This window comes from Chionomys nivalis, chromosome 2 (genome assembly GCF_950005125.1).
Source record: "Chionomys nivalis chromosome 2, mChiNiv1.1, whole genome shotgun sequence".
Classification (NCBI taxonomy): domain Eukaryota; kingdom Metazoa; phylum Chordata; class Mammalia; order Rodentia; family Cricetidae; genus Chionomys; species Chionomys nivalis.
In genome coordinates, this window is record NC_080087.1 from 84082943 (window position 1) to 84106831 (window position 23889).

The following is a 23889-nucleotide window of genomic DNA, read 5'->3' on the forward strand; positions in this document are numbered from 1 at the left end:
TCCAGTACCAGGGATAAAACCCAGAGCTTCTTGGATGCTAGGCAAATGTTGTTTATATATAGCATATATAGTTTAATGCTGCACAGCTAATCTATAACCCTAGCAACAATTTCCTTTTTTTAGTTTTGAGACAGGCTCTCCACAAGTTGCCCAGGCTGGCTTTGAACATGAGATCCTCTAGCCTGAAATGACAGACAAGCTTGAGTTACCAGGTGCTTAGACAAAGGGATGGGCCCCAGTGGTCAGATACATGGGTCCCTGAAGGTAACAGGATGCTTGGTTTGAGGGGATGTGTGGAGTTTTCTGTGTCAAAGGGATGGCTGCGGCCGGGGTGGGGTGGGGGTGTTATTTGGGAAGGTTAGGTTCTCCTGCTGGGGAGGAAGGAGTTAAGTATCTCTGTACCTCAGCAGGGCATCAGGTTTCTTGGGTCCAGGTTCCTGCTGGAAGGGGTGGAGCCAGGCCGGCCCCTGGGCCTCTCAGTAGCCTCTGGCTTGGAAATATCCTGCTGAGGAAGAAGCATGGGGGCCTGGCCGAGAAGGAGACGCTGACCGACGTCCTCACCTGACTGGCCCCCAGTCCACAGCGATGGCCCTGTCCCCAGCTCTTGGCCATGGACTCTCCTCAGAGCCCCTCAGTCAGCCTCAGGGTGCTCCTAGGAAGCTGGACATTGCTGGATGGACCGTCATGCCTGCAGAGGAAACAAACAGGTGGGGATTGGGGCTTGACATCTGGCTCCAAGGGAGGGGACCACGGAAAGGGCCACGAGTGACCGTGATTGAGTAAGGACGTGGAGGACACTGGGAATGGGGTTTGGGTGGAAAATGAGGTACAGTGTCTCACATGGGGCCCCATCAGCATTCCCTATCTCTAGGTCAGAGCAGGCCCAGGCCTCCTTGGGCCCTTCTGAACACGTCACAGGTGAACTGAAGGACACTGAGCCTGCCAACAGCGCCCCAAGACTACCCCTGGCCTCTTCCCGTGAGCATCAAGATGGGGGCAAGCGCCATGAGGTGAGCTGGCCACACCCTTTGGGCCAGTCCCACTTCCTCCGGTCCCTAGAATATGCCTCTTGCTCTAGGAACAAATGATTCGGAGGAGGTATTGGGTGTCAGTGGGGGAAGGGACACTGTAAGGATATTTATTTGCCAATCAGCACAGAAGTATTGCAAATATTTTTAAGTTTTGTGTATTTATTGTGTGTGCATAAATGAGGGCAGGTGCACATGCCTGTGGAGCCCAGCGGGGCAATGTTGCTCAGACACTCTCCACCATGTTTTCTGAGACAGGGTCTCCCACTGATTTGGCCAGGGAGACCCACCGGCCTCCACCTCTCCAGCACTGGCGGCGAATGGTGCCATACACTCGGTTCTTTGTGTTCTGGGGATCCAAACTCAAGTCACCACAGAAAACACTATCCACTGAGCCAGCTTCCCCCACCTCCCTATTTGAGACAGGCTTTCACTGTGTAGCTCAGGCTGGCCTTGAACCTTCAGTTCTCTTGCCTAAGAGAGCTGGAATTTTAAGTATGTATCTTCATTGCCAAGCTGGACATCTTAATTTCATTAATGGCCTTAGTACAGTCTCATTCTGCTCCATTACCCCTCCCAGTTTAGACCCCTATGAGGAGGTTTCTTATAGGCTCGAGAGCCTGAAGATCTTGACTTAGTTGTCTCCAGCCTTGGGGTGAAAGGCTGCCCAGTGGGAGCAGCCCCGGGTTGCTCTGGACATTGGCGGTGCTCCAGAAAAGCTCCTACAGAGCAGCAGCCAGGATGGGAGAGGGTGTGTCGCGTTGGCCCACTGGCTCTGACTTGACCCCGGAATCCCCAGCATGCTGTGTCTGGCCTGGAAGTACTAGAAACTGAGCAGGACAGCCTCCATCTTTGTCTGTTGGGATTGAGCTTCCAGCTACAGGACCTGGAACAAGGCCTGGGATCATGGACACTGGCCCACAGCAGGATGGTCCAGCTGCAGGTGGGCAGGGGAAGGCTAGGATATGGGAGAGCAGGCAGAGTCCTAGGCACGGGTGCCAACTTCCTGGGTGGAACATGGGGTTACCACATATTCCGACTTCCGCACAGGGCATGGAGGAGGAGATAACTCCAGGTTTGGGGGCTCTGGTATCACTATCAACATGTGAGAGTGTCTAATCGTCTGTCTCAGGCCCTGCAGGCAGAGCTACGAGGGGCAGCTGAGCGTGTGGACGCATTACTGGCATTTGGTGAGGGGTTGGCGGAGAGGAGTGAGCCCAGGGCCTGGGCATCTCTGGAACGGGTCCTGAGGGCCCTTGGAACCCACCGAGATACCATCTTCCAACGACTCTGGCAGCTACAGGCCCAGCTGATCAGCTACAGCCTGGTAGGGTCTGTCCTGGTCGTCCCCAGCCCAGGCCCTAATCCCCCAACTCCCATGACATCTACCTTCTGCTCCAGGTGCTTGAGAAGGCCAACCTTCTGGACCAGGACTTGGAAGTTGAGGGAGACTCAGACGGGCCAACACCTGGTGGAATCTGGGGGCCCTGGGCACCTAGTACCTACCCGACTCCTGCAGAGTTGGAATGGGACCCAGCAGGGGATGTTGGGGGTCTTGGGCCCTCAGGGAAAAAGATATCTCGGATACCAGGAGTTCCCTGTGAGCTGTGTGGCTACAGGGGACCCCAGGGCAGCGGACAGGGCCTTGAGGTGAGATCTGCCCCCTCAAAGGCCCCCCTACTTGGCTGGGCACCATAGGGCATTTCTGCACTTTTTAGTGTGGCTGTCTTTCAAGGAGGACTTGGTTCTGTCTCCCCCTCTAAGCCTCTCTGTCTCTTCTTTTAGACAGTTCATGTTATGCAGCACAGTCTGACTTTGAACTCACAATCCTCATGTCTTAGTCTGTTAAGTGCTGAGATTATAGGCATGCACCAGCATGCCTACCTATCTACGTCCACCATAAACGTCACCATGATTCTCTTGTGCTCTGTTTCTCTTTCCTCTTAACCTTTGTCCTGTCGTTCTGCTCTTCCCTGTACTGTAGACACAATCCTACCCCTCCGAGCACACCAGCCTCACTCCCACCTAAGCCCTGGATGCATGCCCAGCTCACCTCTCCCCTCTCAGTCCAGCCTCCTCTTGTGACCCAACTTAGCATTTCCAGTCATTATTTCCTGATAATCCTCACCGCAGCTTGATATGATACATTCACTTGTTAATTTGGGTAGAATGTTCATCTCCCCAGGGACCAGGATGTTGCCCATTTCCATCCTCACTACGTCTCCTAGAACTGTGCCTGGTGTGTAACAGACACTCATGAAATATTTGTTGAGTGAATGAATAAGTAGTTTCTCTCTTCTTGGTTTCTTGGGCTCTGCCCCTCTGATTTCCCCACGAGAGCTGTGTGTGTCTGCGTAATTTTGTCTCCTTCCAGAGCCTCTGTAAACCATGCTTCCAGTCTTCCAAGAACCACGAGCCTTTTTCTTCCCACAGGACCTGCTCACGTTGGGGCTCGGCCACCGGAAACATTTAGCAGCTCACCACCGAAGGCGTCTCCGGAAGCCTCAGGTGAGCCAGGAGCAGTGGAGGATGCTGACAGCAAGTAAAAGAGATCCAACCCATACTGCCTGCCACACACGTCACGGTTTCAAGACCTAAACTTTTATCAGGGCTCCATCTCTGTCTCAATCTCTGGCCTCCTCTCCAGCCCCGGTCACTACAGCCCCTTCTCTCTGCTTTACCAACCTACCCTTATGACCCCTGACCTACTAGCAGTGGCCAAAGTCCCAGGCCTGACTTCACCTGGCCAGCTTGGGTCACAGGCTGCACCCTGGAACTAGTCAGAGTGCTCTGATTGGCCAGGTCTGAGTCACGTGTTCCATCATGGAAGAGGGGAGAGTGGAAGTCAGTGTAGGCACCCACACACCATCCCAGCAATGTTATCAGGAAAAGAGCAGTGGACACACGAAGGACAGGTACTGACAGACACCCACCACACTATAAATTCATGTGTAGTTCAAGAGTGCCAGAAAAGGAGAAATAAAGGTAGCCCTGTAGGTCTAGAGTAGAGAGAGAATGTCCCCACATAAGTGCCACTGCCATTCATTCTGCTGCTGGCTCCCGTCTCCATCAGGACAAGAAGAGACAAGCATCTCCCAGTCCACCGGATGTGATGCTGGAGGTGGATCCCGGGTGAGAATGGAGCAGGGATGTGGGTGAGAGGGGTCATGGTGGCAGCCCACCCTTCTCAATAATCTGTCTCTTCCCAGGGTCCCTGCTTCTGCTTCCAGGCGACCCCTGATGCTCTTCTTTCTCCTTCTCTTCTTCCTTCTGGTGGGTGCCACATTGCTGCTGCCCTTGTCAGGGGTCCCCTGCTGTTCTCATGCCCGACTGGCCAGGACGCCCTACCTGGTGCTCAGCTATGTCAATGGTCTCCCTCCAATCTGAATCCACGGCCCAGACATGTGTATTAAATTGTTACTTTTTCAAAGATGTCTGAAAACATTGAGTGCTTTGAGAACTTGGAAACAGAGACAAGACAGCCTGGATATGTTTCCTGTGTCTGAGGGTAGAACACAGAACTGAAGGATCCTACCTTAATTGGGGTTTCCCAGACTGTAATGCAAGATTAAAGCCCAAGTTGTTGGTTCCAGAGCTGACAAAAGGAAGAGTGGTAGGAGAAGGAGGATGCGGTCCAGGAAAGGGAGGAAGCTGGCGGCTGCTATTGGTACCCAGAGTACCAAATGGCTGGGGACCCTGGGAAACCATAGGGAGCATACTCAAACTTGTTCCAGGCTTCCGAACCTCCCCGGAGAGGTCTCTTCCTGGGAAGGCAGACTCCCTAATATATCCTGTCTGCCTGTCCTTCCGTGAACACCGTCCCTGGGGGCTGGGGGAAAAAGAATAGCGCAGATGGCACCTGCCACCGGAAGTTAGAGGCAGGTGCTGTGGGGCAGCCAACACCCGTGCGGTCTCACATTCATTCTGGGGATGTGCCCACATTCTACAGGTAGGGGTACAGGCTGAGTTATCACTAGCTCAGAATTGTGAAACACCCTCTTTTCTGGGAGAGATTTTTCCCTGGTAGGGTCTTACCACACAGGCCAGGGCAGTTTTGAACCTCCAGTTTTGCTCAATCTCCAGAGGACTGGGATTATAGATGTGTGCCATCAGGCCTAGTTAATATTCCTGTTTTGTGTTGCTGGGAATGAAACCCAGGGCCTGGCACATGTTGGGCAAGTACTCCACCATTGAGCCACACCTCTAGTACAGATCCTGAGGTCTTGACACCAGGCTAGTCTAGTCTCAAGCCTAAGGTACAGGGGAAGAGGTAGGAACGAGGCGGAGTCCTGTGCTGGCCCCAGATGTGCACTGAGCACAGCCCCTCCTTCCTGTGCTGCTCCAGATGTGCACTGAGCACAGCCCCTCCTCCCTGTGCTGGCCCCAGATGTGCACTGAGCACAGCCCCTCCTCCCTGGCTGACCCCAGAAGTGCACTGAGCACAGCCCCTCCTCCCTGGCTGGCTCCAGATGTGCACTGAGCACAGCCCCTCCTCCCTGGCTGGCCCCAGATGTGCACAGCTTCTCTGTGTGGGTTTCCAAGCTGCACACAGAATATACACCTTGAATTCCCAGAACCCTGACAAGGCCCACTGTAGCCAGGGGCAAACAGAAATCAGGGCTGAGGCCACACAGGATCAAGTGACTAAAGCCAAGTCTGCCCTGACTTTAATGGAAATGGGAATTTAGTTGTGTGGGTAACAGAGAAATTCATGACTTCTGGCACAAGCAAATCACAAATGATGTCTCCATCTCTGCACCCACCCCCTCTTTGTACATAGCCTAGTGGCCAGATTGTCCCATCAATTTATCAGCCAATAGTGTCCCTCTCCCTTTAAACTTCCACACAAAGTCCCAAGCAGGGCTCCTCTGGCTTATACCTCATGTTCCATCTTCACTGGGGGCCACAGTTCTGCTGGGACCATGGAGGCTAAAAAGGAAGTTTGTCTTCAAACAAAATTGAAATGGTTACTGGAAATACACAAACGGGTACTAAGGGTCTGGGAAGCAGTGTCTTCTAGGAGACTCTACGCTAAGCATGAGAGTGTAAACCAGCAGCTAAGGAATGCATCAGAGAATCTGTCCTTATGGGCTGTCTTTCTAAATACATTTTATCTAGTGATTTATGTGCATGCACACATGCATGTGGACATCAAAGGACAAATTGCCATAGTTAGTCCTCATCTTCTACTGTGTGGTCCCTAGGATTTGAACTCAGTTCGTCAGGCTTGGCACCAAACTCCTTTATCCACTGAACTATCTCTCTGGCCTCGATTTCTTTTCCTTCCTTCCTTCCTTCCTTCCTTCCTTCCTTCCTTCCTTCCTTCCTTCCTTCCTTCCTTCCTTTCTTTCTTTTTGGTTTATTGAGACAGGGTTTCCTGTGTAACAGTCCTGGCTGTCTTGGAATTCGCTTTGTAGACCAAGTTGGCCTCGAACTCACTAAGACCTGCCTGTTTCTGCCTCCCAAGTGATGGGATTAAAGGCGTGCACTACTACAGCCTAGTGTTCTCTCTCTCTCTCTCTCTCTCTCTCTCTCTCTCTCTCTCTCTCTCTCCAAAGTATCTCTATGTAGCTCATGGCACCAAGAGCAGGTGAAGCTCAGTGGTTACAGCACTTGTTTAGCAAGCCTAAGTCCCCAGCCAGGTTCATGCTTAGAACCACAAAGCAAACACACCAGCATGGATTGTGGCAGAACATGCCTGTGGTCCTAGCATTCTGGGAGTACATCATCGCTTACATGGCCAGACTGAGGCCAGCCTGTGATACATCAATCTATGTCTCAAAAACAACAAAAACTAAACCAATCAAGATTATCTTGAACAAAACTGAGGCTGAGAGATGAACAGGTAACTAACACCTCATGGCGAGGGGTAGCAAACTTGAGGTAACAGCCACATGTAAATAGAGTAATAGTCTCTTTTTCTGACACACAGTAAGCCTCAGCTGGAGCCCCACATTCCTCCCTTTTGTTCCCACCTGCCTCATGACCCTTGGCATGGCAGTACAGGCTTGTCCTTCCAGAGTTTAGAGGCTTAGGCAGAAGGAACTCAATGCTGATACCAGCCTAGGCTATGTCCTAGCAAGACCCTGTCTCAAAAGAAATAGCAACAACAACAAAACCCCAAAACCACTAAGGATAGATCCCCCTCCCCTTGGTTTTTCAAGAACAGGGTTTCTCTATGTAGCTTTGGAGCCTGTCCTGGAACTCTTTCTGTAGACTAGGCTGGCCTCGAACTCACAGAGATCTGCCTGCCTCTGCCTCCCATTAATCCCACTAAAGGCATGCACCACCACCACCCAGCAGGACAGAAAACCTTAAGAAAATTGTCAAGAAAGTAAGCACACCTCACATTTATTTCCTTTCTACAAGAATCCTGAGGAAGACAAACAGGAGTAGGGATTGCCTCCTAGAACCGCCCAGGAGGGATTCTCCAGGAGCCTTAGGCTGATCAGCTCTGATGAGCTACTGTCAATGCTCTCTTACAATCCTGGGTTGGCACAATGCGTGGGACAACGGTTTTCCACACCGGATTGCCAGTTTCTCATGGTTTCTGAGGGTATTTATTAAACTTGCTCAGTTAAAAGTCTGCTTTTCTCCGTGTTAGAAAGATCAAAGGGAAGGCCCTCAAGAATGCGGGGTGGGTGTGTTCTCAGAAGCCAAGAGAGGTGTCTAGGCTCCAATTCATCCGTGGGGAGGAGGAAGTACGTTTGTGCTCTTTGACTTTGGGTTAGTGCATCACAGCATACATGGTGCAGTCTACCGGTGCCACAGCATGCCTGGAACCTTCTTGGTGAGGAGGGAGTGTCGAATCGTTCACCATGCATCAAGAACGTTCGGCTGTCTCTCGAGACATACTTTCCATCAGATGAGGTCTCGGTCTTCCCTAAACTGTCCGGAGGGACCGTTCTCTGGGTCTGTCACCGTCCATCGGATAGCGTCTCCTGTGCTCCTGCACCTTCACAAGGACTCTTTGGGCCATCGCTATCCTTCCGCGTGGTTCCTGGGGTTGCCGTGTCGCCGGGTTCCTCCGCCGGGCCCCGCGGGCGCACGAAGGTACCCATGGCCGTGGCGTGGCCGGAACGCAGCAGCTGTAGCTGGCGCCGTCCCCGGCGGTACAGATACTCAATACGCAGCACGTCGGAGCGCGGAAGGCTGGCGTGCTGCCGGAACTCGGCTCGCACCCGCGCCTCGGCGCCCGGTTTTCCTCGCCCGGCGCGCAGCAGCTCTCGGTACAGGCTCAGAACTTGCCTCTGCAGCCGGCTGGGCCGGCTCATGACCGCTGGGTCGCAGGCAGTCGCAGGAAGCCCGCCGGAAGCACCGCCCGGACTCTAAAGGGCAGGGCAACGGCGGCGTCCGCCAGAGGTCCCGCCTCCTGTGTGCCGATGTTGCCGCATCCGATTGGTTGGTGCAGCACTACGTCGAGGCGGTTTTAGTTGAGAGGGGGCGGAGAAGTTGGTGCCCTGGTCTGCTCTAAGGGAATTGGTGTCCTTGAGCCAGACACAGTTCTGGAGAATTGAGGGAAAGGGAAGAGAAAGGATCTGAACTATTAGACTCTGGCTGAGGGTTGGAGGCGACAGTCAGTCCTGAGTCCAGAGGGGATGGAGAGTGAAGGGTTCGAATCTGTGGTTCCCCAAAGGACACAAGGACCTTTTGTTGTTGTTTTAAAGATTTATTATTATTTTAGGGGCTGGAAAATGTATAAGCTGACGACATGACCGCTCCATAGTATGGCTAAGGGGAAGATTTTTGTCGTATATATGAAAGAGAGGACAGGCAGAGGCATCTAGTCGAGTCCAGAGCAGAGAAAGTAGCCTGGACCTGGCCAGGCTGTCTGGGAGAGATGGGGATAGAGAATAGAGAAAACACGGTGAGAGAAGCAGGAGCAGAGCGGAGAGAACACGGAGAATAGCCGGGTTATAAGGAGACTGTGTAGCTGAAAGCTGGAGGGAGTTTGGGGTAGAGAAAAAGGGACCACTGAGCCATCTCTCCAGCTGAGAAGGGGAGAAGGGCCGGGATGCTAGCTAGGGCTTTGAAATGTGTAACAGGTGCTTGTGGTGCTGAGGAAGCCTGCCGGCCAGCATGTGTAGTAGGAGCTGTGGGCTGTGTTCCTGCCGCCCCAGCTCATGGTCGCCTGGCTAGCTTATGCCCCAAAATAATGACACACAAATTGTATTCTTTTAAACACTGCTTGGCCCATTTCTATTCATGTGTGTAGCACCCCAAGATGCGCTTACCGGGAAGATTCTAGCCTATGTCCATCCTGGGTCGGAGCTTCATCGCCTCTGCCCGGGAGAGGGGAGCATGGTGTCTGCTCCAGAGAGCAGAGTTGTCAAGTCTGAGCTCACTTCCTCTTCCTCCCAGCATTCTGTTCTGTTTACTCCACCCACCTATGTTTTAACCTATGAGGGCCAAGCAGTTTCTTTATTACTTAACCAATGAAATCAACAGATATATGACACTCCCACATCAAGCATGAACTTTAATTGGCTGGGAAGTGCCACAGGTAGCTATAATCCCTTTTGCCAGATCTAAGGGAAGTGGCTCTTTGGTAGATGACAACCAGTTTCATAAGTTCCCGAGGAATATTGGCTTTCGTCTAACCGGCAGAATTTGGGGAAAGGAATTTCCTGACAGACTGGAGCCTGCTATGGAGACTAGACTGGCCTGGGACTCCAAAGATCTGTGTGCCTCTGCCTTTCCAGTGTTGCGATTGTGCACAGCCACAAGAGCCTTGTAGTTGTGTGTGTGTTCCTCTGGAAATGGAGTTACAGATGGTAGTAAGCCAACATGTAGGTGTTGGGAATGGAACCTAGGCCCTGTGAAAGAGCAGCCGGTGCTCTTAACCACTTCGCCATCTCTCCCTCATGTGTGTATGTGAACCCAAGGACAGGCTGGGGTCTTGGAGGCCAAAGGATAGGGTCAGAGCCCATAAAGCTGGGGCTGCAGGCCATTGTGAATCTTTTTTTTGGTTTTTCGAGACAGGGTTTCTCTGTGTTTTTTTTTGTTTGTTTGTTTGTTTGTTTGTTTTTTTGTTTTTTTTTTTTTGAGTGAAAGCTCATGATTTTATTGTCTTCATAACAAGGTCAGCTTAGAACTGGATCACTTGGCCCTTTCTCTTCTTATCACCACCCAGTTCATGCTTGCATCTCTTAATAGCCAGCATCCTCTTAGATCTGCAGTTGGGCTCCACACCTTCCAGTCTCAGCACAATCTTCTTTGTAGTTTTTGCCTTTTTGCGGAAAATAGGCTTAGTCTGCCCACCATAGCCACTCTGTTTCCTGTCATAACGCCACTTTCCCTGGGCATACAAAGAATCTTTGCCCTTCTTGTACTGGGTCATTTTGTGGGGTTGGTGCTTGCCACATTTCTTGCAGAATGTCCGGCGGGTCTTAGGAACGTTCACCATGTTGGCGGGTGCGATATCGGCACAGAAAGCTCTCTGTGGTTTTGGAGCCTGTCCTGGAACTAGCTCTTGTGGACCAGGCTGGTCTCTAACTCACAGAGATCCGCCTGCCTCTGCCTCCCAAGTGCTGGGATTAAAGGCGTACGCCACCACCGCCCAGCCATTGTGAATCTTGTGGGTGTTGAGTGTAAGAAAAATTAGGCAGAGAGGCAGACAGACTTCATTTCAATAGGCTGAGACTGCTTTATTGGGACAGCAAGGGGCCCCAACATTTCTATGGGATGAAGGCTGAGTGCATTTAGTGGGGCTGGAGGACACATGTATATATATATACATACACACATACATAGGAAGTTACAGTGTTTTTTGTGGTTTGGGTGGGAGCAGGGTTGGTTTTAATACCCAGGCATATTGTTTCTGCAGGTGGAGCAGAGGTCAGGCTGGGGCTAAGCCATTCTTTATGGCTAAGGGCTATTGCTCGAAGAGCCTGATTCAATTCTTCATGACCTGAGGCTATTACCCAATACTGAGACTTGAACTCAGGTCTTCTGGAAAAGCAGCAAGTCCCTTTACCCACTAAGCTATCTCTCCATTTTTCTCCTTTCGTTCTAAGGCATGGTCTTGCTGTGTAGCAACAATGGGAGAAACCTTACTAGCTGTCGGGCTGACCTGACAGCCTTTAGGCCTCCCAGGCCGTGGGGGTCACCCTAATTACACTAGGATGGCGGGAGGGTAATGGACCCCGTCCTCTTGCCTCCCTTAGGAAAGGGAGTAAATGAGGGACCCTAGACGAGCCCAAAGCCCTCTGCCCAGTGCACTGCTGTGTTTCTGCTCATGTAGGTGAGCAAAGTCACTGGGCCCTAGTCCTCATTTCCATTTTACACATGTTCCTAAAAGCTTTGGAGTGTGTGTGTGTGTGTGTGTGTGCAGTGATCTGTCACATCTCTCTTTTATATGTCTTAATAATAACCTGTTTTGCTGGGGCAGTGGTAGCACACGCCTTTAATCCCAGCACTTGGGAGGCAGAGGCAAGTAAATCTTTGTGAGTTCGGGGCCAGCCTGGTCTACAAGAGCTAGTTCCAGGATGGCTAGGGCTACACAGAGAAACCCTGTCTCGAAAAAAAAAAAAACCTGTTTTATATTTTTTCTATCTATACTGAACATTTACTTTATGCCAGCACAACTCTATATACTTTAATAGCTTTTGCTTTTTTTTTTTTTTTTTTTTTTGAGACAGGGTTTCTCTGTGTAACAGCCCTAGCTGTCCTGGAATTTGCTTTGTAGATCAGGCTGATCTGAACTCACAGAGATCCACCTGCCTCTGCCTCCTAGTGCCGGGATTGAAGGTGTGCGCCCCCACCCTGGCTGTACTTTACTGTCTAATTCCGTGTTTTCTATTATTCATGCTGTAATTGGCCAGAGATGAACCTTGGGTGGTAGAGTTCTTGTCTCGTGTGTATGAAGCCCTGGGCTTGATCCTCTACATTAAATAAAACCAGTTGTAGTGGTATACAACTGTTATTCCAGCTTGGATACATAGCAAGATTCTACTTAAAAGCACCAAAAAGCTTCTGAGGTGGTCAGCGTGTCAGCTTTGTGGCGGAGAGGCTCTGCCAGTGCAGACATGTCTGTCTTCTGACGCGCTCCTCTTGCTGGGGCCATCTTTTCAGGATCCTCTGGGTTTTAAACTCCTGTGCTTTTATTTTCCTGTCTACTCAAGGCCATAAAACCGGAAACAAACTATTCCCCTTGCCATGGCTCCACCCAGGCCTTTATGATCGTGGTCTCTCAGTGTGTCTTTGGAGAGCTGACCCTGCTCTTTATGGGGTTTCCTCAGTGATACAGGCAATTACAAAGATAGACAAAGACAGATACACAGAGATGCTTTCTCAAGGCTGGAGAGTTGCCCCAGTGGTTAAGGGCACCCTCTCTCTCCTCTTCCAGAGGTCCTGAAGTCCATTTCCAGCAACCACATGGTGGCTTACAACCATCTGTAATGAGATCTGGTGCCCCCTTCTGGCCAGCAGGCATGCATGCAGGCAGACCATTGTATACATAATAAATTTTAAAAAATTAAAAAAAGATAATTTCTCTCTGCTTCCATCTGTGGACAGATTCCCCGAAGACCTGCCCCATTGGACAACCAATGTGATTGATTTAGAGATAAGAAAATGGCTTTGGAACAATGAGGATCAACCCTGAGACTTTAGCTCAAACTGGAGAAATAAGTGCTGGCTCCCCACCAGGAAAGCCAAGCTCTAGGAACTTGGAGAGGTGGCCCAACCTCTGCCCACGGACCTGACAGTGGTGTGAGAATTAGGATATAGTTTTCAAATATCCATCCTTCATTTCTTCACTCCAATTACGATATCTGGCTGTCCACCTGACTGCTCAGCTAAGGATGGATCTTCTATCTTCTTCGTAGCCAGATGATAGAGTTCTACAGTGTTGGCATCTGGGAAATACAAGGAAACAGTATGTGCCATTTCAGGGTTGTGTGCTTGAAGGAGGCCCAATCCCGTTGTCTGTCTCCCTGCCCCTTTCACAGTGCACGGAGGTGGAAGTGGTGGGGATTCGGTTATGACACTGCCGCTTGGGAGGCAGAGCCAGACACACATTAGGATGTTCTCAGCTGTTTCTCCTGACCCCAAGCAGGCATACAAGCTCCCGAACCCAAAGTGGGAAGCAGATCAGGCGGGTTAGCCCCACATTGGATGCCAGATGTAGCTAGACGTTTTCTCCATCCTGCTGGTTCCCCTGGACCAGTTTTTCTCTGCCTGCCTGTTCCCAAAGCTGCTTAGAAATAACCACTCTGAGGCTTATTAACAGTTATAATTGTTTGGCCAATGTCCTAGGCTTCTTATTGGCTAGCTCTAACTATTAAATTAACCCATTGCTATTAATCAGTGTATTGCCACAAGGCTATGACTTACCAGTGTGGCATGTTACTCCTTCAGTGGCTGCATGGCGTCTCCTTGATTCCACCTACTATCTATCTGTGTTCAGATTTTCTGCCTGGCTTTACTCTCCTAGGCCATTGCTCAAAACAGCTTTATTCACCAACCAATAAAAGCAACACCTATACAGAAGGATGTGGGATACCACATCATTAGAAAGCTCATTCGGGCATGGTGGTACATGCTGGTAATCCCACCACTTGGGAGGTGAAGACAGGAAGATATAGGGAGTTCAAAGACAGCCTGGGCTGTACAAGACCCTGTCTTGAGAGAAGAAGGAAGACTGGAGAGTGGCTATGAGCACTTTGAATAGGAATGGCCCCCATAGGCACATAGATCTGAATGCTTGATCATCCAGAGTGGCACTATTAGGAGATGTGGCCTTGTTGGAGTAGGTGTGGCCTTGTTCGAGTAGATGTGGCCTTGTTGGAGTAGGTGTGGCCTTGTTGGAGGAAGTGTGTCACTGGGAATGGCTTTTGAGGTTTCAAATGCTTACGCCAGGCCCAGGGGCTCACTCTCGCTTCCTGCTGCCTGCCAGTCCAGATGTAGGACTCTCAGCTCCTTCTCCAGCACCGTTTCTGCCTGCATGCTGCCATGCTTCTGTTGTGACAATAATGGGCTATAAGCCAGCCTCAATTAAATGTTTTCCTTTATAAAAGAAAGCTTGCTGTGGTGATGGTGTCTCTTCACAGCCAGAAAACCCGAACTGAAACAGAAGTTCCTAGTGCCCATGTAGGGTGACTCACAACTGTGGTAACTCAAGATCCAGAGGATATGATGCCACCTTCTAGCTTCTGTGGGCACTGTCACATGTCACACATAGATGGATGTTTTGCCTGCATGTGTATCTGCACTAACTGTGTGGGCAATGCCAGTGGAGGCCAGAAGAGGATATCAGGTCCCCTTGGAAGAGTTATGGCTGGTTGTGAACCAGGATGTGTGGCAGGAAACCGAAATCCAGTCCCTCTGCAAGAGCATCAAAAGTATGCTTAACTACTGAGCCATCGTTCCAGCCCACATAGAGTTAATGAGTGGATATTTTTTACATTTATTTGGCTGGTGATGCATGCATACCGTGGTGCCAGTGTGAAGGTTAAGTTAAGGACAACTGGGGGAAGTCTTTTCTCTCTGCACATAGGTCCTATGGATTGAACTCAGGCTGTACTTACCTGTCAACTTACCTGTCTCCGAATGGGTCTTGAATGACCGATTTCCTTCCGCAGTATATGCCGGGTGATAATACAAATACCAATTACTTCGTTTTCCCTTTTTCAGTGCTGGGGATGAAATCTAGGACTTTGTCCTGGTTAGGATTACTATTGCTGTGATGAAGCACCATGACCAAAAGTAACTTGGGGAGGAAAGAGTTTGCTTGGCTTATGTATCCTGAATCACAGTCCATGGAGGGAAGTCAAGGCAGTAGCTCAAACAGGGCAGGAGAGTTGATGCAGAGGCCATGGAGGGGTGCTGCTTACTGGTTTGCTCTCCATAGCTTGCTAGGCCTGCTCTCTTTTTCTTTCTTTCTTCCTTTGTTTGTTTGTTTGTTTTTTGAGACTGGGTCTCACTATGTAGCTTTGGCTGTCCTGGAACACATTCTGTGGATCAGGCTGACCTTGCACTCAGAGATCTGCCTGCCTCTGCCTCTGCCTCGCTGAGTGCTGGGATTAAAGGCGTGCAGCAGTACACCTGGCTTCAGCCTGCTTTCTTACAGCACCCAGGATCACCAGCCCAGGGGCGGCACCACCCTCAAAGAGCTGGGTCCTCCTCCATCAGCCACTATTGAGAAGATGCTCTACAAAGCTGGAGATAGTGGCACATGCCTTTAATCCCAGCTCTGGAGAGATAGGGGCAAGCAGATGAAGGGAGCAGGCAAAAGCACCTTGGCCTGAGTACTACCATTTTGACTTCAGACTCCATTTTACCTGTAGGGTGAAATAAAGTCCAGGTTCCCAAACCTGGGGGAGCTGAGAACGTTCCAATGGCTGACCAACCTTCCTGAACCATAGAGATAGTCATTATGTATCTTTAGTTATCTAGAAACATCATGGCTGCTCCTAACCACAAAAAGAAGGAATGAATCTGATTGGTTGGACTGATCGTTGACAATGATGGAACATTCAAGGAAGCCCCCAATCTCTAAATCCTGATTGGTGAAAATTGTAACTTAACTTGGCAACAAATGTTTGAGGATTGTCACACTCATAAACCCCACTTCTGCCCCTGCTTGGGGCTGTCAGGAGAAACAAGACCCTCGAGGCCTTGTCCTGCAGCTCTGATCGATCAGTGATCCGCTTATGTGGTCAAAAAGTCTTTGGAACCCGTAAGTGTTGTCTCTGTTCTTCCTCGTGGCGCATAATGGGCTAGGCGTAATGTAACTCATGGATCTCTGAGTTCGCGGACAGCCTGGCCTACATAGTGAGTTCCAGGATAGTTAGACATACATAGTGAGACCCTGTCTTGAACCACCCTCCTGGAAGGAAGGAAGGAAGGAAGGAAGGAAGGAAGGAAGGAAGGAAGGAAGGAAGGAAGAAAGGAAGGAAGGAAGGAAGGACACAAAATTCCCTCCAGGTTTGTCTACAGCCTAATCCTTTATTTGTTTATTATTTTTGGTTTCCCATCCCTAGCTGTCCTAGGACTCACTCTGTAGACCAGGTTGGTCTCAAATTCACAGAGATCCGCCTGCCTCTGCCTCCCGATTGCTGGGATTAAAGACCACATGCCACCCTGCCTGGCCTATAGCCCCATCTTGTGGAGGCAGTTTCGCAGTCCAGTTTCCCTCCTCTCAGATGACTCCAACTTGTATCAAACTGGCATAAAGTTGGCCATCCTAGCCAGCACATAGCCCTACTGTGGAGCACTCTGAGACTGGGGCAACATGAACAGGGAGTTGTGTCTGCTTTCGTCCACCTCTCACCCCAGTCCCGGCAGCTGTAGCCAGGTTCGGGGTACCAGACTGCACCCAGCGTACACCCACCCACACAGCAGTAGCCACACTTAGTCGCAGTTACAGACACAGGTGGCACCATTCAGCGCCAAGCCCTTGTCACACACACACTTGTGACACCCGTAGCAGTAACTGCTGCCTGCACTGTGCCCAGCACAGCTTTTGCTGTACAACTCCGATGGTCTTGGGAGAAAGACTGCATGTCTTGACTGGCAGAACCAGTGCAGCAGCCATTTCAAGGTGGGGTGGGCTGAGGCAGCACTAGTGTCACCGAATCCAGGCTGATTTATGTGGAGAGAAGCAGGAGACACAGGCGGCCCTGGGGAGAGAACAGAGTTCCCAGGAAGGGTACTTACAGGTGGATAAGGAAGTGGAGACAGGCTGTGGGAGAGAGCAGCCCAGAGTAACAGGGGAAAAACTAGGACACAGGAAGCAAGGTCCCTCAAACCTAGTCATGCCACACATGGGATATTGTTTCCCAGGTCAGCAAGAAGCTGAAGTCCGTGACTGCATGGAGCTGGCAGGACCAGAGGTAGCTGCCTAGAGAGAAAGTCGTTCTGTGTTTCCAGGGTCATGCCCACCGATGCAGCGGGCATAGATTATCAAGCTGTCGGGGGAGTCACCTGGCAGAATCGGAGAGGCCAGTGAAGGAGGCATTAGAAAACCAGGGCTCTGGAATCCATCAAAGTCATGCTATGCCATGTTCTCTGGTGCCTTTCATTTCTGTGATCAGTAAAGAAGAATCTCACAGGTTTGCATCAGCCTGGTTGGGAAACTACTTGTAAAGCTGAGGTAGGAAGGTCAAAAATTCTATGCTATCCTGGGTTACACAGCTAGATCAAGACCAGCCTGGTCTACATAATGAATTCAGGGTCAGTGAGTCCCTGTCTCAAAACAGCAGCTCCAAAATGGGTGGTGGCCTAATCTGGTGGTAGAACACTTAGCTAGCATGCGCACGGCCTGGGCTCTGTCTCTGCATTGTGGGAGAGAGGGAGAGGACAGAGAGAGAGAGAGAGAGAGAGAGAGAGAGAGAGAGAGAGAGAGAGAGAGAGAGAGACTGAAATTAAAGCTGGGTGCAGTGAGGTGTGTGCAGTAATTGCTCCTGAGCCCAAGGCAGGAGATTGGAGTTTGAGGACAGCCTGGACAACACAGTGAGAACCAATATTAATTGGAAAAAGAAAAAGAAAAAAACAAACCTAGGAGACATTAGAGGTTGGTAAATGGAGACAGTCATTAGGGATCATAAAATGATTCAGTGGGAAGCTGGCCAGAGGCACCGTGGGAGTCATAAAGGAATCCGCTGGGGGTCAGTAGCGGACTAAGTGGATGGTCTGACCTACTGAGAGGTCAGTGGAAGCTAAATGAGGAGTAACAACAGAACAGTGGGGGGGGGTAAGTGGGGGAGCAATGGGAGGTCCAAGAAGATGTCAGGACCAAGGTAAGTGAGTGGCTTTGGTTAGGAACTGGATGGTGGGGTCCAAAGGCGAGCAAGTGAACAAATGCAGTGGGCAGGAAAGACGCGGCACAGACAGTTCTGGGCCTACAGTAGCTAGGGCCCACCTGCAGGGGCCTGAGTCTGTCATTGGGAATTCAAAGCCAAATACAGTGATGCCTGTCTGTACTCTGCAGTGGGAGGTGGAGGCAGGAGGATCATGAGTTCCAAACAATCCTCAGCTACACAGCGAGTTCAAGTCCAGCTTGAAATGCAGAAGAATGTTTGAGAAATGTTTAAGAAAAACTTAAGTGGGGAACCAGTTGGGGAGGGATCCGCAAACAAGCCTACAGGAAAAAGTCAGCAGCCATTGCAGGAGACACCTTTAGTTACTGGAGTCCTAAGATGGAGCCAAGAAATCTTATCTATGTAAGCATGGTGGCTCACACGCAAAAGGAGGTTGAGGCCAGCGTGGACTACATTGCGAGTCTATACTAGTGTGACTATATGAGTCGCTGTTCTATTGCAGTGAGGAGACACCACAATCAAGGCAACTTTAAGAAAAAAGCATTTAATTGGGGGCTTCCTTGCAGTTTCAGAGAGGGGTTAGTCCATAGTAATCATGACGGGGAGCATGGCAGCAGGAAGGCCCCGAACTGGGCAGTAGCTGAGACTCACGTGACCTGAAAGTTGCAGGCAAAGAGAACAAGACTGGGCCTGGTGTGGGCTTTTGAAACCTCAAAGCCCATCCCTAGTCCTCCCCGAACTCAGGACTGACTGTCTGTCTGTCTCCTCCAGCTCTCAGCCAGAGTCTAATAGCTTAGACCCTTCCCCTTCTCTCAATCCAAGTTCACACGTCTCCAGAACTGTAGTCAGCTCGTAGGAGGCACCTCTTCCAACAAGGCCATACCTCTTAGTCCTTCCCAAACAGTTCCACTAGCTGGTGACCAAGCTCTCAAACACGTGAGCCTATGAGGGGCCAGTCCCATTCAAACAGCCACACTTGGCTATCGAGCCTGACCCCAAACAAGAAAAAAAGCAACAACAAAAGCAGGTCCAGCCACCCATCCCAAAACTCAAGGAAAAAAAAAACCTCAAAGGGACTTTTTTTCTTTTCTTTTTTTAAAGATTTATTTATTTATACAGTGTTCTGCCTGCATGTATGCCTACAGGCCAGAAGATGGCACCCGGATCTCATTATAGATGGCTGTGAGCCACCATATGGTTGCTGGGAATTGAACTCACAACCTCTGGAAGAGCAGCCAGTGCTCTAAACCTCCCTCTGAGCCATCTCTGCACCCCTTCTTTTCTTTTCTTAAGACAAGGCCTCATTACGTGATCTCGGGCTGGCTAAGAGTTCACTGTGTAGAACAGGTTACCTTCACTGCCCGCAGCCTAAGAAGGCCAGAAAAGGGCATTGGATCCCATAAAACTGAGTCACAGACAGTTGTGAGGTGACACGTGGGTGCTGAGCACTCACTCTGGGCCCCTTGGAAGTGTAGGAATAAAATTAGACTAACTCCACTTTGTCAAACACCATCTTACAGAAAGCCAGTGACTGTAGAGTCACCTTTCCCCCAGTACAGCTCAGTTCCTGGAAAACCCACAAACTGTGCCTGTGTAGAGGCCTGAGCTGCACCTTGGGCATGGACCAGCGGGCTTGCTTAGGCAACCTGACTGTTCCCGACGAGCTTTTAGATGTCTTATCCTGCCGGTAGTGCTTTCCTTTATAAATCCTGCTCCCTGGACACCCGGGGTCACTCTCTGACTCCCACTGCATCTGTAGCCCAGGCTTTTCTCAAGCTTGCTATGTATCTGAGGCTGAGGCTGGTCTTGAACTCATCGATCCTCTTAGCACCACCTTCCAAGGGGAGGGATTGCAGACACCACTATCACGTCTGCCTTTGGCATATGTGGTCTCTGTGTAGACCAGGCTGGCCTCAAATTGTGGCAATTTGCCTGCTCTGCCTCTTAAGGCAGCCACCCCAACAGTCCACAGTCTTCACTACGCTTTGAGGTTCCGCAGGAATTTGAACATGGGCTATCAGAGGAAAAGAGCTCTGTGGGGACCTGTCCGCGAGTCTGTGCTATAGGGATGTTTTATTGTTATTTTTGGAATAGAAGTGAGGCAGAGAAGCAGACAGACTTGATCTCAACAGACTGAGACTGCATTATTGGAACAGCACAGGACCCCAACCCTCTGTGGATGAAGTTGGGTGCATTTAGAGGGACTGGGGGATGGGTCTATATGCCTAGGTAGCTACCAGGAAGTTACTGGATTTTTTTTTTTTTTTTTTTTTTTTTTTTGTGGTTTGACTAGGAACAGAGTGGGCTGTTTTTAATACCTGGACAGTTTCTGCACATAGAGCAGAAGGTCAGGCTAGGACCAAGCAATTCTTTACAGCTCGGGGCTATTGCCCAGCACAGCCTGATTCAATTCTTCACGACCAGAGGCCAATATCCACCAGTTTTCCTGTCTTGTACCCCCCCCTTTCATTCTCCAGTCGTCTGATAAAACTCTGCGCCTCAAATCCAAGGCCCAGTCCTTCATAAGATATCCCACTGAGCCACACCCGCAACCCTGATAATTTCATTTTATTAAAAATATTGATATCCTGAACATTAAACACAGGACCTTCCTTTTAATTCTTTTTTCGACATGATCTTGCTCTAGAGCCCAAGCTGGCCTGGAGTTTCTGATCCTTCTGTCTCGGTTTCCAGAGTGATGGGATAACCGTGCACCATCACGCACTGGGGTTCTATTTTCAGCTTGTAGACCAAGGTAACGCCAGACAACCAGATTCTAGGCAGGGATGTCCAAAGGCTCCACGGTTGGCCAATCAGATTAGGCATTCCCAATTGGCCAGTCAAGCGTTTAGGAGGAGCCAATGGGAAGAGGATTATCGGACTTTGACGCTGGGAGGATTGTCTAAGATGTTGAAGCCTTCGCTGCTGCCACTAGGGGGAGACTCTCCTCCGAGGTGAAGCGAACAGGCAGGAAAGGAAGGAGAGAGATAGGTGTCTGAGACCCCAAGGGAGGTGAGTTTCTCCTAGAAGTAGTGGAGAGTTCTTGATCTACAGAAGCCAGAAAAAGAGAATACGCCCTGGACTCCAGTCGTTGAAGTTATGTCTGCTTTCAGATCCTTTTGACTTCGTAGTTTCTGTTGGAACCATGATGCTGCCATGAATAGCTTGCTCAGAGGGTTGAGGTGCTGGCCTGGGGTGGCCGTGCATGGGGTGGAGGCTGCCTCACATCGTGGGCATGTCGTACACGTGCACACATACACATACACATACACACACACACACACACACACACACACACCAATTGCATGACCCCACCTCCGACAAAGCTGGTTGACTGGGGCAGGGTTGGACAGAAAGTGTGTATGGAGGTCATCACTCTGTATACAAGGACAAATCAGAATCTGTTTAGACTCATTTCAGCCTAGCCACAGAACAGGCCTGGAGAGGGAGCAGAAAATATTGCCCACCCCACTAATAAAGATAAGTGGGGATGGCTAGATGGCTCCGCTGGTTGTCCTTTGACCCTCACGTTCATTCACGCTGTGGTGTTGATGCCTGTACTCATACACATGAATGCACGCACACGCAAACACACACACACACACACACACCTGGGATGTGAGCCTGAAGTTTCTGATTCAGAATTTCTTTCTTTCTTTCTTTCTTTCTTTCTTTCTTTCTTTCTTTCTTTCTTTCTTCCTTCCTTCCTTCCTTCCTTCCTTCCTTCTTTCTTTCTTTCTTTCTTTCTTTCTTTCTTTCTTCTTTCTTGTTTTTGTTTTTGTTTTTGTTTTTTTCAAGACAGGGTTTCTTTGTGGCTTTGGAACCTGTCCTGGAACTAGCTCTTGTAGACCAGGCTGGTCTCCAACTCACAGAGATCCGCCTGCCTCTGCCTCCCGAGTGCTGGGATTAAAGGCGTGCGCCACCACCGCCCAGCCTCTGACTCAGGATTTCTAAGGCAGGGCAAAAGCTTGCTTCTGCCTCCCTCCACGATGTATGGTCTCATGCTCTGCTATGGAGCTGCAAACTCACTGTAAAGATTCCGATATTTCTGGTTTGGTTTGGTTTTGAGACACAATCTTGGGTTTGTTACGTAACCTAGGTTGGCTTCAAATTCACAGTCCTCCTGCCTCTCTACTTAAGTGCTGAGCTAACAGACATGTATTACCAAGCCTGCAATTGGTGTGAGTGTGTGTGTGCATGCGTGTGTGTGTGTACACGTCCATTTGAACGTGCTTGCGTGTTTGCTGGGGAAAGAGATCCTACAGCTTTGTGAGAATCATACAACACACTCCGCTGCTAAACTGTAGTCTCGCTCTTTGAGTTTCCTTTTTTTTTTTTTTAACAAGTCCCAGGTGTTGCTGATGCTCCTGGGGCATTTTGAAAATGGCTGCCTTAAAATAGCATAAGAAGCTGAGTGCGGGCTTTGTAGACATTCGCTAGAAACGAAACCCAGCTCCTTCCCCAGGAGGCTGTGCAGGGGACTCCATCTTGGTCTCTGTTCTCTCCAGTGTGGGCTCCACACTGAGGAGCTCCTCGCTCAGCACCTAGGATAACTTAGCAGTAGAGAGGTCTCCTGCCCTGGGCCCCACTGACTCTGGACAGTCAGGGGAGGACTCACGGCACAGCTGGGTGTCTGCCAAGGCGCTGCACTGGCTCCCACTGTTTGGCTGCCAGCCACAGGCTTCCTGGCAGATACGGAGCACTTTGCAGTCTAGAAAGTGAGGCCCACTTTGGCCAGGCAGTTCCGGACGGAGTCTCAGCACTGAGTGTATCTGAAGCGGTGCCAGTGCCCCTCCCATTTTCTCAAGAGTCTAAAGATGCTGTGCTACGCTGTGTTGGCACCTGTGCTCTGGGTGGCTGCAGGCAAGGTCTAACCTTAGGCAAGGCTGCCAGGTAGCTCAGGACTTGGGCCGTATGGCTCCTGATGGCGCTGCAGAGGCCACACAGGGGTTGCAGCAGGTCACAGGCAGTGCTTGGTGGCTGTCCCTAGTGAAGGGCAACCACAGGCCTCCAATGAGCAGAGATACCCTGCTTCTGGTCAGCTGGAGAGCACATGATGTCATACGAATTCTGCCTGCACTGGGGTGAGGGGGAGCCAGGAGTTAGGGAGAGTGGACAGGTCTGGGAGGATGAGGGTGTCCTGGCTAGTTTTATGTCAGCTTGACACAGCTGACATCATCAGAGAGGAGGGATTTCTGTTGAGAAAATGCCTCCTTAGATCAGGCTGTAGGTAAGCCTGTGCAGCATTTTCTTAATTAGCAATTGATATGGGTGAGCTCAGCCCACTGTGGGCGGTGCCATCCCTGGGCAGAAGGTCCTGGGTTCTGTATGAAAGCAGGCTGAGCAAGCCATGAGGAGAGTGAGCCAGTAGGCAACATCCCTCCATGGCCTCTGCCTCAGCTCCTGCCTCCAGCTCCCTGTCCTGCTTGGGTTCCTGTCCTGGCTTCCTTCAGTGATGAACAGCAATGCTAAAGTGTGAGCCAAATAAACCCTTCCCTCCCCAGCCTGCTTGTGGTCATGGTGTTTCATCACAGCTATAAAACCCTTAACTAGGAGAGTGCAAGGGTTCCTGATGCGTGTGCAAAGGGGACCTGGTGTGTGTGAGATGAGTTGATGTGAGGAATGAGGTGTATGTCGGAGCGTTTGCAGGACTGGGCAAGGAGAAAGCCAAGGCCAGGAGGTGCAGGGCGAGGGATGGAGAGCTCCGCGTGGGCAGAACCAATGCCGGAAGCCTCAGGCAGGTAAAGAGTAGGTGGCTGCCAGCTGCCCTTTCGTCCCCACACTCCCGTCTTGGTGCTAGCACTCTGGGGATGGCCTCACAAAACTGCTACCCAGATGCCACCATCGTTGCTGCCAGTTCGCAAGGGAACGGAGCCCAACAGGGGCAACCAGCTGGGGCCCTGTGGGCAAGGGGCTACAACAGGATCTGATGACCTCCGTGATGTCTGGTGACAAAGAACTTCCCACCTTCCCTGAATCAGACATGTTCTAGCAGGAAGGGGCCGTCCACGGAGCTGCTGGCACAGTGGATGGAAGCCTGAGGTGTAAACTCTCCTTACAGCACCCCACAGTGACGTTCCTCACACCCTGCTACCACC

At 50.6% G+C, this 23889-nt stretch overlaps 4 protein-coding genes across 4 annotated transcripts; 2 read left to right on the forward strand and 2 right to left on the reverse strand.

Moving 5' to 3' along the window:
• The first annotated feature begins 103 nt into the window (after nt 1-103).
• Nucleotides 104-4416, forward strand: LOC130865905 (nesprin-4-like). Its single transcript, XM_057757028.1, has 9 exons — nt 104-212; nt 408-707; nt 872-1010; nt 1828-1971; nt 2161-2355; nt 2430-2678; nt 3462-3536; nt 4102-4160; nt 4238-4416. The coding sequence occupies exons 2-9, from the start codon at nt 586-588 to the stop codon at nt 4413-4415; spliced, it is 1161 nt and encodes a 386-aa protein (XP_057613011.1). The 5' UTR covers nt 104-212; nt 408-585; the 3' UTR covers nt 4416.
• Nucleotides 586-4415, forward strand: LOC130869074 (nesprin-4-like). The gene is made up of 7 exons (XM_057761169.1): nt 586-707; nt 872-1010; nt 2161-2355; nt 2430-2678; nt 3462-3536; nt 4102-4160; nt 4238-4415. The coding sequence occupies exons 1-7, from the start codon at nt 586-588 to the stop codon at nt 4413-4415; spliced, it is 1017 nt and encodes a 338-aa protein (XP_057617152.1).
• A 2945-nt stretch (nt 4417-7361) lies between the features above and the next one.
• On the reverse strand, nt 7362-8530 carry Sdhaf1 (succinate dehydrogenase complex assembly factor 1). The gene has a single exon (XM_057757436.1). The coding sequence runs from the start codon at nt 8300-8302 to the stop codon at nt 7946-7948; it is 357 nt and encodes a 118-aa protein (XP_057613419.1). The 5' UTR covers nt 8303-8530; the 3' UTR covers nt 7362-7945.
• A 1547-nt stretch (nt 8531-10077) lies between these two features.
• On the reverse strand, nt 10078-10447 carry LOC130866233 (60S ribosomal protein L36a-like). Its single transcript, XM_057757466.1, has one exon. The coding sequence runs from the start codon at nt 10432-10434 to the stop codon at nt 10117-10119; it is 318 nt and encodes a 105-aa protein (XP_057613449.1). The 5' UTR covers nt 10435-10447; the 3' UTR covers nt 10078-10116.
• Between the last annotated feature and the right edge of the window lie 13442 nt (nt 10448-23889).